Below are 15,406 nucleotides of genomic sequence, written 5' to 3' on the forward strand. Positions count from 1 at the left end.
GTTAACAACATTCTTTAAAATATATTTTGTGTTCTGTCGAACTTAAGAAAGTCATACCGGTTTGAAATGATGGAAACAGATTAGATCATACATTTTTCAATTGCTTCTCCTCAACAGCAGTGGATGAAATGGATAGCATTTATTTGTCCTGCATTTCAGATGATTCTTCTAAAATCAATGTATAGCTACATTGAATGTACAGTACTGTAAGTTTGTTCAGATAAAAGTGTCTGTCAAATAAAGGAAACCCTAAAATATTAATTTTAAAACTGTCAATAAGGAATAGCAAGGTGTTACACCGGTGTTAAACATACTGTTTGGCTTTGTCATTTACTCCACTAACCTATGTGACATGATATAAATAAGTGACCTTGGTAAGTGAAAATGTGCAGACACAGTAAGTTTAAAGTTAACATTACAAGCCGACTGACTGGACCTTTTGTTGCTGTGTCCACAGGTAACCTTGGCCTTTTCTGAATGCTTGTGTGTGCATTTGTATGTGGGCTTACATGTGTGTATTGCAGAAAGGAAGTGGAAAACAGGAGAGCGGTGAATGTGTGTGGGAGAGGAGTGGGCGAGGTAGGTCAGCCCTGCCTTGAGCTCCACACAGAATGTTGTTCTAATGCCTGAATGTGGAATGCCTTATTCAAACACAGTAGTCTGGTCTGGCTCCTTAAAAGTTTATTATAAAATAGCCGGCTGTCCTTCTTTAAACATCATTCTGAGGAAAACATTTGATGTTGTGGCGAAGAGTAAAAGGTACATCAAATAAATAACAAATAACAAAATTTTAATTATTGTTATTAAATAGAGGAAGTGATGTAAACAAGCACCCTTTTGCAAATAAACACCTTCAGATTAATTGAAGAGAAATATTTTATCTAATGTTAATAAACTACTACAGTTACAAATTATCTGACAAGATAGGTCCATATTGTGATTTTTAATTTTCTGTTTGAAGTAGAATAGTTAGTTTGAATTAGAATCGTTGACAAGTCGTGTGAGGTGTTCAAATTGAAAGCCAAGACACTGTTTGTCAGGACAACCCCTGTTATTTAAACCAAAAATAGGTGCTTTATTCAGTAAAACCCAAAATGGTCTGGATCACATTATGTACAGAGAGTGTGGACAAACACAGAGACTGAAAATGGTCTGGAGCAGAGCTGAAATACAGTTCGAAATTTGTGTTCTTACAATCTGGAAGCACATGGACTCACAATTCAAAAGAATTCAGAGTAAGTCGAACATCTATCATTTTAAGTTTCTTGATCAAAAAGACATTACCATGCTAAGTCAAGCATTACATTTACTATAGGGTATGTTAATAGTTCTGTTAATGGAGAGACCTGGGGATGAGCTCAATGATTTGACTTACCAAGTACTTCCAGATATATACACAAACAGTGATTGATGATGGTTTTAATAGAAAACAGATTATTTTCCTGTATAGTCAGTTTAATTATTATTTTGACTTTTATAATACAGGACAGTGGAGAGACAACAAGGGATCATGGGAACAGAAGTTGGGCAAGGACCACTAGCTGGAATTTGGAGTTATGTTACAGGAAACACTACTGTCACCCGAAATGTTGGCATATCCGAACAGATTGTTGACTTTGTTTTGCTTCCTTTTTTAATATTTTTTAAAAAAGTGAACATTACTTCAAATATAGTCAGCATGCTAAGATTAAATGGGGATACAGAACATTAGATCTGCAGCAGTCCTGGCCCCTGTGCATTTTAGACACACTAAATACTGGATCATTTAATGCTGATCGGAGCTTTCACGCATGTGGCAACACTTTGGACCGTTTCATGGCCCATTCACCAGTAGCTTTTCCTCTTGACTTGCAGCATTACACAACCGCATTATCAAGCCTTTAACCAGCAAACATGTAGACAAAAATAAAGCAACTCATTGACCCTAAGAAATTTCTGCACATCCAGGATTGTTGCTTTTAAAAAGAACATAAATTATTATAAGAGTAAATAGTTTGATTTATGCCATAACTTCACAGTCATAAAATTAATTGATTTCTTAATTTTGATTTTTTTTAATGATTTAGTAATGTTGTTATATTCATACATTAGGTGTGCAAATGTGGCCTTTTCTGTGGGAAGTAAGAGATAATTAAAGTCTGGTCTTTTTTGGTCTAGTCAGGGTCAAATAGTTTTCATTTTTTGATTAATGTCTCAAATGCCCTTTTCATGGTGCATGTAACCTTTACCCTCAATTTTACAACATTCAGAGCAGCTGGGCAACTAAGCGCTTTGATCAACCATGTTGAATTTTATGTGTTCATAAATTAAAACGTTCATGACATGCATAATCACATAAAATTATGAAAAACCCCATTGTGGTTTAAATTTAACATCAAACTGTGAATATTTTTTAATATATTGCTCTCTGTGGTAGACACCATTCATCAGATGGTTGAATTTATTGTGTTTGATCTATACAATTTTTAACTAAAGATATTTGAACACTATTATATCACATAATTACAGTAGACTGAATTCAGGCCACGATTACTTTAAATAACAGGCCATTCTAAATGTTTTGTTATCTGTTAAATAACAGAACATTTGTCCACACATACACTTTTGCAAATGTCTTTATCGTTTACATATTTTCATCAACAGACAGCCTAATCCTTCAAATAAATTTATCAATTTCACAATTTTTTCAGAATTCCACAGACTCCCCCCTCACCAAAATCAGTGTATAATATCTATCATGTTGATACCATGATATAAAGCATTATGTTTTCAAGTTTGTTTCTGAGATTTGTAAATTCAACAAGTAACAAAACATTGGCATATTCTCATCATCTTTAGAGCTTTGTATACTTGAAGTGATGGTATTTGTTAACTGTTTACAGAAATACTTTTCATACAGCTTGATGTTCTGTATTAATTGCATCCACATGAAAATGAAATGAAGGATTGTGGGCCAAAACAACAACCCAATGCATCCACTGCGTGGATGATAACATAAAAATGTGACCAACATCCTTTTGGCTGTGCAAGACCACAAATCCTCATTTATCAGTGACCTAGAAAACAATGGTTGAATTGTAAAAAATGTACAAGCTGTAACTATGTCTAAAGTAAATATTTCATGTCTATGGGGTATACTGGTGGAAGCCCTAAGGGTGTTTCATGGTGATATATCTTACCTTGTTTTGAACATGTTAAGAAATAAAAACAAGCATAACGTACCCCTGGATTCTTTTAAGCAGTCATCTAGTTACATCATGCATGCCTAGTATGTCAGGGGCCATTTAAGGGGACTGGGCCAAACATCTGCTCAGTGAATACATGTCAAAGAGGCCTCCACGTGAATTTCATTTTACATTGTAAAGCTCTATTGTTGTATTTGTTTGCAAAATGTGATTAACCAATTAATATTCATTTCACTTTTTAAAAACTAATAATAAATTGGACAGTAGAAGGTAAATAGAATCTATTTTTAATGTTTTGTGATGATGAAAATCTGTTTTTTGGGTGGGGGTGTGAGAAATTTGTAAATACTAACAAATAAGGCCAGTGTGATAGATTAACAGTGGAAACTCTTATTTCGATAAATAAAATGTAACAGATATTAGCAAGTATATTTTCTTTTAACTTTTCTCGGGGTTGCCAGACATCTCTTCGGGACTATAAAACGTCTTAATATATAAGATTTAAATATTATATTTAAAATCTGTGACAACAAAGTCATTTTAACAACTAATGACATCGTGGGTTGTACATTACAAAATGATTTGACAGAAAGACAAAGCCTATACAAACTTCAGACCCGCATACCTCTTTCATCCTTTATTGATCCTTAGAGGCATAATTATTATTAATTGCTTTTGTATGTTTTTTGACATGGAGCGTGATGAAAGATAGAAAGTGTATATATATATATATATATATATATATATATATATATATATATATATATATATATATATATATAATGGTGAAAATCCGTCCAAGATAACGGTACAATTGAACTGCACTAGTAGAGTAAATTATTGCGCACTGGCAACCCGCATCTGCACGGGCTCATTGGGCTGGTCCTCTGTACGCAGAGGTGGCAGTTACTTTCTGACATGTCTGGGAAAGCTTCCAATGATAAGAAGTCGCGCAGAGAGGAGTTTCGGAACTTTCGGAAGTATTTTTGCTCGTTTTCGGGGAGCGCCTCGTGTTAAAGTTGAGCTTGTCAAACCTACTGTAAGACTACAGTATCAAAGATCGCCGTTTTCCAATTGATTGAGGACCACGTCTTAACTTCATGGGCTTTATTTTGAGGTGTTTTTTAAGAGGTCCGTGTAGAAGGGATGAGCTCAGGCGGCACTAAATTGTCTTTTCTTTGAGTCGTGGACCGCGCGCGGTGAATGAACGCTCCAGAAATGCGCTTACAGGTAATTGTGCTAAACGTTTGTTTTTGGCCGAAATCAAAGGCCGATCAAATATGACCGATTAATAAAAGAAACCTCAGTCGCCTGACATATTTTTTTTTATAAGTTGAAAAACGTGTCCAAAAAAATGTAATGATGGTTTTAAAAAACTTACGCACTAATCTAGATTGATCACTAGAATTTTAACTGTTCGCACGTATCAAATTAAATCAGGTCTTACCGCGACTCTTATGCCGCTTGACTGGATTGTGTTACATCTTTGTGTTACTGACGTTTTTCAACATGAGGGGAAGGTACACGCTTGGTTTTGCCGTGTTATGTTTGTTGACATTGGCCGTTTACGTGTCAGAGAGCAGCCCGACCGACAAACAAGCCAAACTCAGACTGATTTCCATAATGCGAGCAAGACTCAATAAATCACGACAGAGCCAGATCTTAAAGACACGACAGGGATCTACAGTGAATAATGACAGACGCCAGCAAATGCAGGCGGATGAAGGTATAAACCCCAGGAAGGCATTGGCACAAAAAAGACCACGGGGTGGGACTAGAAATCCAGTCCAGCAAGATGATGGAACACCTGCATCCAGAGTGTCCCGTATCCCAACCAGTGCGGGTTCTCAAAATGTGTTGGCCTCATTTGGGGGGAAGAATCGCCTGCTGGTCATTTCCGCACCTCACGAATCTGACGGTTACTACAGGTTAATGATGAGTCTGCTCAAACAAGAGGTTTACTGCGAGTTAGCAGACCGCCATGTGCATCAGATTGTGATGTTTCACCAGGATGGGGAGTTGGGTGGGAAAATCAGACGGATTACTAATGAAGGCAAAGTGATGGAGGAACCTTTAGACACCGCTCTTATTCCCAGGCTTATGAACTATCTTAAATTAGAAAAAGGAAAGTTTGGAATGGTCCTGCTTAAAAAGACTCTTCAGGTGGAGGAGCGCTACCCATACCCGGTCAGATTGGAGGCGATGTATGAAGTTATCGATCAGACACCTATGCGTAAGATTGAGAAGGTCCGACAGAAAGGCTTCGTCCAAAAGTGCAGAGGAGCTGGGGTGGAGGGTCAGGTGGTGGAGGGCATCCCGAGCACTGGTTTGGACCCACCAGTAGAAAGGAAACCAGAGAGAAAAGACGTCCGAAAACCGATTCGCAGGCCGTCTCAGACGGCAACTACAGCCGCCCCCGTTCCAACAAGACTGATAACCACTACAACCACCACAACAACTAAAGCAACTACCACAACCACCACGCGGCCCACTACTACGACAACCCGTTCCACTACGACCAAAACAACACGACCGACCACAACAACGCGACCCACCACAACAACAACTCAGAGGACCACCAGAGCTCAGACCACCCCGCAGTGGATCCCGGCCGCCAAAATCACAGCTGATCCACACTACTACAACCGTAGGGGTAGATACCAGACAAAAACGACCACCTCACCCACCACCCTTCCTGTCTATTACAGCAAGGCTGACACGGGGAAATACGGTGAAAACCGCACAGATAGGAAAGAAAACAGTAACAAATATACTAATGTCATACCTACGCAACACAAGCCCTCTAAAGTTAAGCCATCTAAGAAAAGCAACGGCAATAAGGGAGTAAGTATCGCTTACGAGGATAAATATGATGTCAGAGAAACTACCGAAGTCTATCCTGAAGAGAAGGAGGAAGAGATCGTGCCCGCTAAGAAAGGCAAGGGCAGGCAGGACAAAACGGACAAAAAAAAGAAAAAGGACAAGACGGAGAAGTTCGCAAAGAAGGATAAAGCGGAGAGGAAAGGAAAAGGCGGTAAGAAGAATGGGAAGAAGGCTTCAAAACACCACGATAAAGAAGAGTATCAGAAACCAACAAAGAGACCACCGCCTCCCCCACCACCACCTAAAGGAACTCTGGGAACATTTTTGGACTATTTTGAAAACAAAAGAAGACTTATTGTGAGTACTGTATAATACTTTTTTTATGTTTTTGTGTTTGTATTTGGTGTTCACTTCTTCTTTTTTCTGCAGTTGATTACCTCTCCAAAAGAAGAGAGCAACATGTATGTTCAGCAGAGGGATGAATACCTGGAGCATGTGTGTGAGATGGCCATCAGAAAGATCTCCATCATCTCTATCTTTGGCGCATTGACAAACAGCACAATGAAGATAGATCATTACCAGCTTGGTAGGTCACTAAATGCACTCTTTAAAATTAAACATATAGTTTTATAAAGAACCTTTAGCACACACAAAACCTATGGTTCATAGGAGTGATAAAAGGGTTGTCACATTATAAAAAGGTTAGGCATTAATAAATCTTTTTGCTTTGGGGAGCAAAAAGGGATCTCGGATGGCATTGCTGTAAAAAATATTATTATAATATATTAACTTGAAAAATAATACTGTGGAACTGCCTGATATTATGTGTATGTTTGTATTTCATCCACAAACGGCATTTGAAGTAAAACGACTCGAGATTTCTATTGTATTTCTTAAAGGGATAGTTCACCCAAAAATAAAAATTCTGTCACAATTTACTCACCCTGTTATCATTTCAAACCGTTCTTTCAAAGACTTTCGAACAGAAGTGAACAGGTACCGCCATTATTCGGTTTTCTTCAAAATATATTCTTTTGTGATCTGCTGAACAAAGAAAGTCCTACAGGGTTGAATTGACAAGAATGTGAGTAAATGATTAGAGAATTTACATTTTTGAGTGAACTATCACTTTAACTCTCCTAATTTTTTGCTCCATTATCTATCTTGCTTTCTTTTTTGAGCAGCCACTTCTGAGAGTCCATGTCATGTGTAGACATATGGGCATTTAAACACATGTTATAGGGTTTTCGGTCAAAGCATTCCATCCATTCTCACTTTGCCGAAGGGAACTCTGGCATCCCATCGTAAAATCCCGCCGCCTATACAAAATAGAACAACTGTTTCCTGTTCTGTGAGAGTTTTACTAGTTTTCACATGGAGCTATGTATGATTAGACCAAAGTGGCACATTTTCTCTCTGTGTGCTGGAAATTAACAACTTTTAATTACATGGCATACAAAAAGTGCCTTTTTTCTGACAGTTGGCACTCACTTGTGAGTGTGGGAGGACTTTTCCAGAGCTTGACCTCGCATGACATAAAACCTCATAGTGAAGGAACTTGAGAATGAAGTAAATGGTACTTGTTCAAGTGTCACGGAATCCTTCAGGATGAATCAAATGGAACAGTTGGAGCAGAGTCTGCCTTGGCGTGTTATACCCTGAAGTTCTCTATCCAAGACGTGGGACAAAGTCTGTTTCCTTTGTAGCTGATACTCTGACTGGAGAATTTTAGCTCAGCCGTTCTGGGCAGGATGTGTAGTTGAGCATTCATTGCTGCTGGAGTCTGACAAGGACTTACATGTGCTTTTTGATGCTCTGCTTCTGGTTAAGAAAAACAGAAGGGAAGCCTAAGGGATAAATTCCAAAACCTGGAGTGTAAATAATGGATTTGAGATCATGGGTGGAGATCTTAAGATGTTTGATTTAATATACAACATCCAAAAGTCCTCTCTTCCATGCTGAGATAATTCGCAGCAGATTTGTTTAAAAGTCACCTATAAAGGTTCACGTAAATTTTGCTTTTAAAACAGTACTGATTGTTGTCACTGTAACGTCGCCATTTTACGTCACACGATTATATGAGTGTAAAATTGAACAGACGTTGAGACAAAATCTGATGAGTGGGTTTAAAGTTGACATCATCCGGACTGACTCTGAGTGACTCACTGCTTACATTGTTGTTCCATGCACTCATCAGTCTGTGTGTGAGGGGTCCCTTTCACTGGAAAAATGGAAGCAAAACAGTTGCTTAGATGACTTCACTGTCCACGAACACATCAGTTAAGTGAATACACAGCCTCTCTGTGAAGGTGTATATCAGTCCACCATGTTCTGAGCATTTACAGACTGCCAGCTCACTCTGACTGGTAGTAGTACAGCTGAAGATATTAGAAGTACTGGAAAAGGAAACATGACTGACTGTATGTTCGGTGGTTCCTAAACCACAATTAAAGGTCCTGTGGTGTGGCTATGGTAGGCACACTAGCCCATACAGTATATAATTAGGAGCCCGCTAAGGCAAAACCAAATCTCTCTTTTTCCATTTGTTACGCCTATTATGTATCTGCAGGATGGGGATTTTTTTATTTATAGTGAAAATAGTTGTGTTTTGAATTTCATATTGAATAAACATGTATACAGTTTGGGTTTAAAGGAGTAGTTCACCTTCAAAATGAAAATTCTGTCATCATTTACTCACACTCTTGTCATTTCAAACCTGTATGTGTTTCTTTCTACTGTAGGACACATTTTTTTTAAAGGTTGGTAACAGAACAGCAATGCCCCCCATTTCACTTTTATTTAGCCCAGTGCAAGTGAATGGGGGGCTGTTAACAAAATTCCTCAAAATATCTTCTTTTGTGTTCTGCGGAAGAAAGAAAGTCATACAGGTTTGAAATGACAAGTGAGTGAGTAAATGATGACAGAATTTTCATTTTGAAGGTGAAATTGTCCTTTAATGAAAGCATGTACCCATCATTGTGAAGGTGCTTCGACTCGCAAGTGGGCAGGAAAGGGTGATCTTTTAAGAAATATTTATTGGCAATCTCAGTAACAGTCATGAAGTGGCATTATAACTACCATTTATGCAGTACTAGTACTAGATTTTTTAATGTTCAATAGTTATATGTGTTATGTTTCTATTAATGAAACACAAATGAAATATAGTTAAAGTGTCAATTCATGTTTAAGGGGATAGTGAGGTGATCTATTTAGATTTAAGTATATCACAATTTATACAGAAATGAGATTCAGTTCTGTATTATTAATAAATATAAAAATGTATTGACGTTCATCGTGGAGGGGCCCCACACATTACCTTTGCGCAGCGCCTGAGATTCTGTGCTACGCCCCTATCATTGTGCCTCAATGGATAACTTATTGTTAACCCCATTTCTGTGTTACAAATGGTTCATAAACAAGTAATTTACCTCAACATTGGTCCCCGTTGACTCTCCAGAGTCATGTTTATTCCTACAATGGAAAATAAATGGGGACCAATTTTGATCGTAAAGTTCTACTTTAGGTAGGTATGGTTCACCCAAAAGTGGAAATTCTGTCATAATTTACACACGCTCTCGTAATTTCAAATCTGCATGGCTTTCTTCTGCAGAACAGAAAAGAAAATATTTGGAAGAATGTTGGTAACCGAACAACAGAGGTACTCATTGACGTGCATTGACTTTGTGTCCATAAAATAGAAGTGATTGGGTACCTCCATTGTTTGGTTACCTTATTATTAATCAAGAAATGTATCAGAAACATATTTGTTTGTATTTTTTTATTTATATTTTTCCCCTCAGATGTTTGAACCCTGCTGTTTTCTTGTTGTACTTTCAATAAGGTTGAGTTGTGGTTATGAGCCTTGGTACAGAAAAAACTCCATAATATTCACTTCTTGCAGTGAGAGATAAATAAAGACTATATATTTATAGACAGAATTACCGTTTAGCCTCAGCTTTTGGTATTTTTTTCTATAATGACAGTGGATTGCATTTCACAAGGGCCTCCCATGTTGAAGTAGAGCTTTAAACCTTCCTCCCAGCATGTCCGCTGGAGATCAGAGTGAGAAATTCTTTGAATTTTGGGGAAAGGAATTCAAATACTCTGGGTCGACCGTGTTGTCCTGTGCTGTCTCACGAACTTCTTTCACACGAGTCTGCTTTATCAGTATTATTTGAAGCAGAGAAAGCCTTGTTCCCAGAATAAACACACAGAGCTGTGCTAGACCTCATGTCTTGTGACTTTCCATTCAGATAAACCGCAGAACAGCATTGAGATACTCATATAGTGGAGAACTCTGTGTCTTGAGTTGTTCCGTTGACCTCGGCGGATAGGTCACCACGCATTCTATGTTATGAAAGACACATGTCTCGTAGAACTCCAATCAAAACAAAGGCTCTCTAGCTTTCTGTAATCTTCTGCATTTATCTCTCTTGTGGTTGATCAGACTGTGGGATTTTGTGTGGCGTCTTTGCAGAGAATGACAAACCCATGAAAGGTCTGAGACAGGAGGATTTGGAGAACCAGGATCTCATCACGGAACTGAGGAAAGCGTACGGAATGATCTACAATGATTTCTACGTCGTCCTCACAGATGTCGACATGAAAAGAAAGGTAAACATATTACTCACGAATTTGATGGTAGTGAACTGGGATGACTAGTTGAAGGTGTAGGTGTGTTTTGTGTGGGGAAGGATAACATTTAAGCCTTTTAGGGTTTTTCAAACAGTACAGACAATCTCAGAGATCAATGTCTTTGTTTTTTGACCAATCAGATTTGATTCGGTTGATGAGGTTGTCTATGTGACTGCATTTGCATCACATTACATTATATTATTATAACGTGTCACATATTATGCTGGTAAATTGTAATGTCACACATTATATTTTAAAATGTGATACAGTACATTAACAAATCATAACATGTCACACATTACATTTTTCACTGATTTTAAAGCTTTCCTCAACAGTCGTTTGCATGGGTATGTGAGTTGTGCCAGGGTAAAGCCAAGTTCTGTTTGCAGACAGCTGGAATAAACAAAGAGTCTACTGTGCAGTCAGGCTGGATAGGAGTTTATAATCTAATGAAAATCCTCACCCTTCCTTTTAAAAAACTAAAAAGTTCATGCTGTGCAGCTAAAGGGATAGTTTGCTCAAAAACTCAATAAAAAGTCTAAACTGAACTTTCATAATTTTAAAAAGAATGTACTGCTTAATATTTATTATGCTTAATATAATTAAACATGTACTGTAAATATTTTATATTTCAATGTCCCACTGAATCAAGAACGTCATGGAAAATCCATACAGTTTTCCAATATAGTACATATACATGCTTATACATCGTATTCTGGCTTGCAGCTTGTATTTACTGTTGAAAATGTCAGGAATTCTTTACAGCTTTGTCAATTTAACACAATTTAAGGTATAGCACTCTTGTCCGCTCAAAATGTATTTCGAAAATCAAAGGGAATGGTATGATTTTATCTCTTCTCTTTTTATCCAGCAAAACTATGATGTCCCAATTGCAATGAAAGCTGTGTTTGACTATGTCGACACGTTTTCCTCACGGATCAGAGAAATGGAACAACAGAAACGTGACGGGGTGTCGTGTAAAAAAGAGGACAAGCCAAGATCATTGGAGAACTTCCTCTCCAGGTACCTCATAGCCCTCCTCTAGTTCAGGATATTGGTGCTCAGTTAGGGATTCGTTTCCACTGACTTAAAGTGATACTTCACCCAAAAATGACAATTCTGTCATTTACTCACCTTTGAGTTGGTCCAAATGTGAATACATTTCTTTGTTCTGATGAACATTGTGAAAGATATTTGGAAACAATGCTCATAACCAAACAGACCTCAACACCCTTTGACTACCATAGTAGGGAAAATAACTTTATTTAATTTTATCATCTGTTGGCACAGAAGAAGACATTTTGAAGAATGTAGGACAGCAAACAGTTCTGGGGCACTTGTGACTACCGTTGTTTTTTCCCGACTGTGATAGTCAATGAGTGTTGAGATCTGTTTGGTTAAAAGCATTATTCCGAATATCTTTCTTTGTGTTCATCAGAACAAAGATATTTATACACATTTGGAACACCTCGAAGTTGAGTAAATCATGACAGAACTTAAGTTTTGGATGAAGCATCCCTTTAAGACCATCACGGTGGCATCTCATAACCTACCCACAAACAAACATGGCTCATCCTGGCCCTTTTTTATTCAAACATCTAAAGTCATTCAAGTCAGTATATTTATGCCATCACAAGTTAGCTTCCATGTAATGGTCCATATACGTATAATGAATAAAATGTGTTGTGAGTGTATACATTCATTGAGCATCATGTTTGTTTTGAGTTTTTGTTTGGAAAGCTTTACATAAAGAGGCATTCAATGAAAACAGTACCAGCATCTGTTCAGATTTTAAAAGTTGTGTATATTCAAGCTATCAGTTAGATCTTTCAGAAATGTCAACATTTGGATAAAACGTTATCTGTGAAAAGCTTTTTTTAATGATTTTACTGCATTCCTTAATACCTCTGGATAAACAAACCTGTTTCTAGTCTTACAGTCTGGTAATAATTTGACTCTGGGGGATTCTACTGTAGGTTCCGCTGGAGACGCAGGTTGTTTGTCATATCTGCACCAAATGATGAGGAATGGGCTTATCAGCAGCAGCTATACGCACTGACCAGTCAGGCGTGCAACCTGGGTAAGCAAGATAAACCTTAGCATTTCTTTGAAGAGTAACTCTGATATGAATGCCAGATATAATTATTGCATAAATACACAGAATAATTTGGTTTAATGCTTCAGGGACTCTACATGCTAGGTCTACTGACCTCTTTTTTCACAATTCCGTTTTTCTTTTGCATATCTCACGTTCCCCAAAATAATATCTGTGCCATATGAAAAACTCTGACATTGATTTCCTCTTGTCACTCAGCGAAGATTATAACCAGTTAACAACTTTAGTTCATACCAAACCAGATCACATTAGGTCCACAGCGTGAGGGAATTGGGATTTTCTTGGTGTTATTCCAATGAACAATGTCTATTCCAGATGTTGCTTATAGTAGGTAACATTTATAACAAAATACACTTGACACAACAGTGCGGCGCATTTGCCAGATTGAATCTTGTCCCTGAAGTCTTGACAAGCAAATCATTCATTATACAGTTTTTACTGACTGGATTAGCCATTTTTATTGGTAGTAGTTAGTAAACCAGTTCCACACCCATTAGTCATAACTCATAGACTAGACTAGTTAGTGATGATACTTGGTGGTCTCGTAGTAATAGTTGCTTTATCTAAAAGACACAATTTCCACATGCAATGGCTATGGAAATCATAAAGGGCTGAAATATCAGATTTGATGAGACAGCTGAGGTAATGTGATGTCCAAAACTATTGTCACTTTCCTAAAGGTCCACTGTATGAGTTTTTGCGGCCTCTAGTGGTGAGGCCGAGAATTGCAACCAACAGCTCACTGAACCCCTCTCTTATGAAGCACTAAGGTGGCTGACACAGAACTAAGATGTCGTCACCTTACACTTCTTTGCCGAATGAGATAATGTATTCATGAAAGATGCTCTGTAGAGCAGTTTGTCCGTTTAGGGTTACTGTCGAATTCCATGTAAGGGGACCTGCTGTGTATGTAGATAGAAATAGCTCATCCCATGGTAATAAAAGCATAACGCTTCATTGTGTTAGGTCTTTACACATCTCTGAAGACATAGTTATGTATAGTTTATTGCATTTCTATCAACAGATCCTCCAAAAAATGACACACAGCACCTTTAAGATTTGGTGATCAAGATCCTTAAAAGCATTATTGTGAGGCAACAAGAGATGAAGAATTAACAAATGACTTGCTTTCTTATCTATTTAAACTGTTCGTTCTCATATATCAACTGTATTTTCTATCAACAGCCTGAAAATCTTAAACGTGCATTAATGTCAACATGAAAACACAAAAACTCTTGAACTTGATTTTCAGGACTTCGCCACGTATCAGTATTGAAGCTGATGGGGACAGACCTGGCAGACATGGGGGGAGTGTTGGAGCTTTACCCCATCAATGGTAAGAATCCTACCTCAGAAAAACTGGCAGAATAGCTACATTTCTGGCAAATTAGACTTACCAATAAACACCTAAAATGCGGTCTAGACTTTGAGGTGCGAAAAACGCTATTTTTAACTTGTGTACAGATATTTGGAGCAACTAGATTAAAATACCAGTTTGCAGCCTAATAATCTATCATACTGTAGTCTTAGTAGACAAATTATAGAAAGCTTATTCACTATTTTACATTGTGCAGTTTTAACAACATCCATGTAGTCTAAAAATGTGTGTTTTTGTTATGTAAACAGTTTTTTCGTTGTCAATCAAATAGCTTTCTGAATCAGGCCTGTCCTGGTCTGATTCAGCTTCTCCAGCCCAGCAGGGTGCTGAATTGACCAAACAGTTCCCGCAAGAATAATATTTTGCAGGTCAAGAATGAAAGGGGGCTGAGGTGTTTGCATATTTTCCATCAGACAGCTTCCTGTTCACTGCCAGTGAAGCTCCTGTTTGTTTTGAAGGGCTGCATCACCAAATTGGAACAGTTGCCTGTCTGATGCGTTTAGAACAAACGTTGATTTCAATAAACCATGTCTGGAGCACTGACACTAGTCTTTGTGTGCTTCAGTGTAAACAAGTGAATCTTTGTAGCAATCCAGCAGATCCCATATGTACGAAAGAAAAAAGCAAAGTCAATATTTTATGGGATTTACAAAGATAGATTTCTATAAATACGTACCATGACTGTTGTTGTTTGTTAAAAAGGATTTAATTGTGTTTAGCACCCTGTTGATTACATTGGTACACACACACATTCCAGAGAATCATTAAATATGTGCGCGTTGCTTTTTTCTGACTACCACGTGTATGTGTTTAGGGAGTGCAACAGTGGAGCGCGAGGGCTTATCTGCCACTCTGGTCAAAGACATCAGAAACTACTTCCAGATCAGCGCTGAGTACTTCTCCATGCTACTGGTGGGAAAAGATGGAAACGTCAAGTCCTGGTATCCCTCTCCAATGTGGTCCATGGCCATTATCTACGACCTTATCGACTCCATGCAACTACGTAGACAGGAGATGGCCATCCAGCAGTCTCTAGGCATGCGCTGCCCAGAAGACGAGTATGGTGGCTATGGTTACCATCATGGCTATCATGACGGTTACCAGCAGGGCTACCATTAGGGTTATTAGGGTTTATCCATGAACTCTGTGTTTCGGGGTAAGAGAAAACTCTCAGAATATACCTTTAAATGGTTCTATCATTATCTAAAGTTAAAAGATTCATATCTCTGCATTCATGTTTGGTGTATATCATTTCACATCTATGGACAA

General features: G+C 37.9%; 1 protein-coding gene across 1 annotated transcript; it reads left to right on the forward strand.

Moving 5' to 3' along the window:
* Positions 1–4,098: 4,098 nt before the first annotated feature.
* On the forward strand, positions 4,099–15,334 carry ccdc80 (coiled-coil domain containing 80). Its single transcript, XM_056754084.1, has 7 exons — positions 4,099–6,365; positions 6,438–6,594; positions 10,486–10,622; positions 11,515–11,666; positions 12,620–12,723; positions 14,012–14,095; positions 14,952–15,334. The coding sequence occupies exons 1-7, from the start codon at positions 4,695–4,697 to the stop codon at positions 15,254–15,256; spliced, it is 2,610 nt and encodes an 869-aa protein (XP_056610062.1). The 5' UTR covers positions 4,099–4,694; the 3' UTR covers positions 15,257–15,334.
* The last annotated feature ends 72 nt before the right edge of the window (positions 15,335–15,406 follow it).

This window comes from Triplophysa dalaica, chromosome 8 (genome assembly GCF_015846415.1).
Source record: "Triplophysa dalaica isolate WHDGS20190420 chromosome 8, ASM1584641v1, whole genome shotgun sequence".
Lineage (NCBI taxonomy): Eukaryota > Metazoa > Chordata > Actinopteri > Cypriniformes > Nemacheilidae > Triplophysa > Triplophysa dalaica.

What these genes read in the sequence shown, in the direction of transcription:
- ccdc80 (XM_056754084.1), top strand. Translation starts at nt 4,695, where the DNA reads ATGAGGGGAAGGTACACGCTTGGTTTTGCCGTGTTATGTTTGTTGACA. An exon ending in GATAGATCATTACCAGCTTG is followed by an intron (nt 6,595 to 10,485) that starts GTAGGTCACTAA and finishes GCGTCTTTGCAG; the next exon opens with AGAATGACAAACCCATGAAA. An exon ending in TTGGAGAACTTCCTCTCCAG is followed by an intron (nt 11,667 to 12,619) that starts GTACCTCATAGC and finishes ATTCTACTGTAG; the next exon opens with GTTCCGCTGGAGACGCAGGT.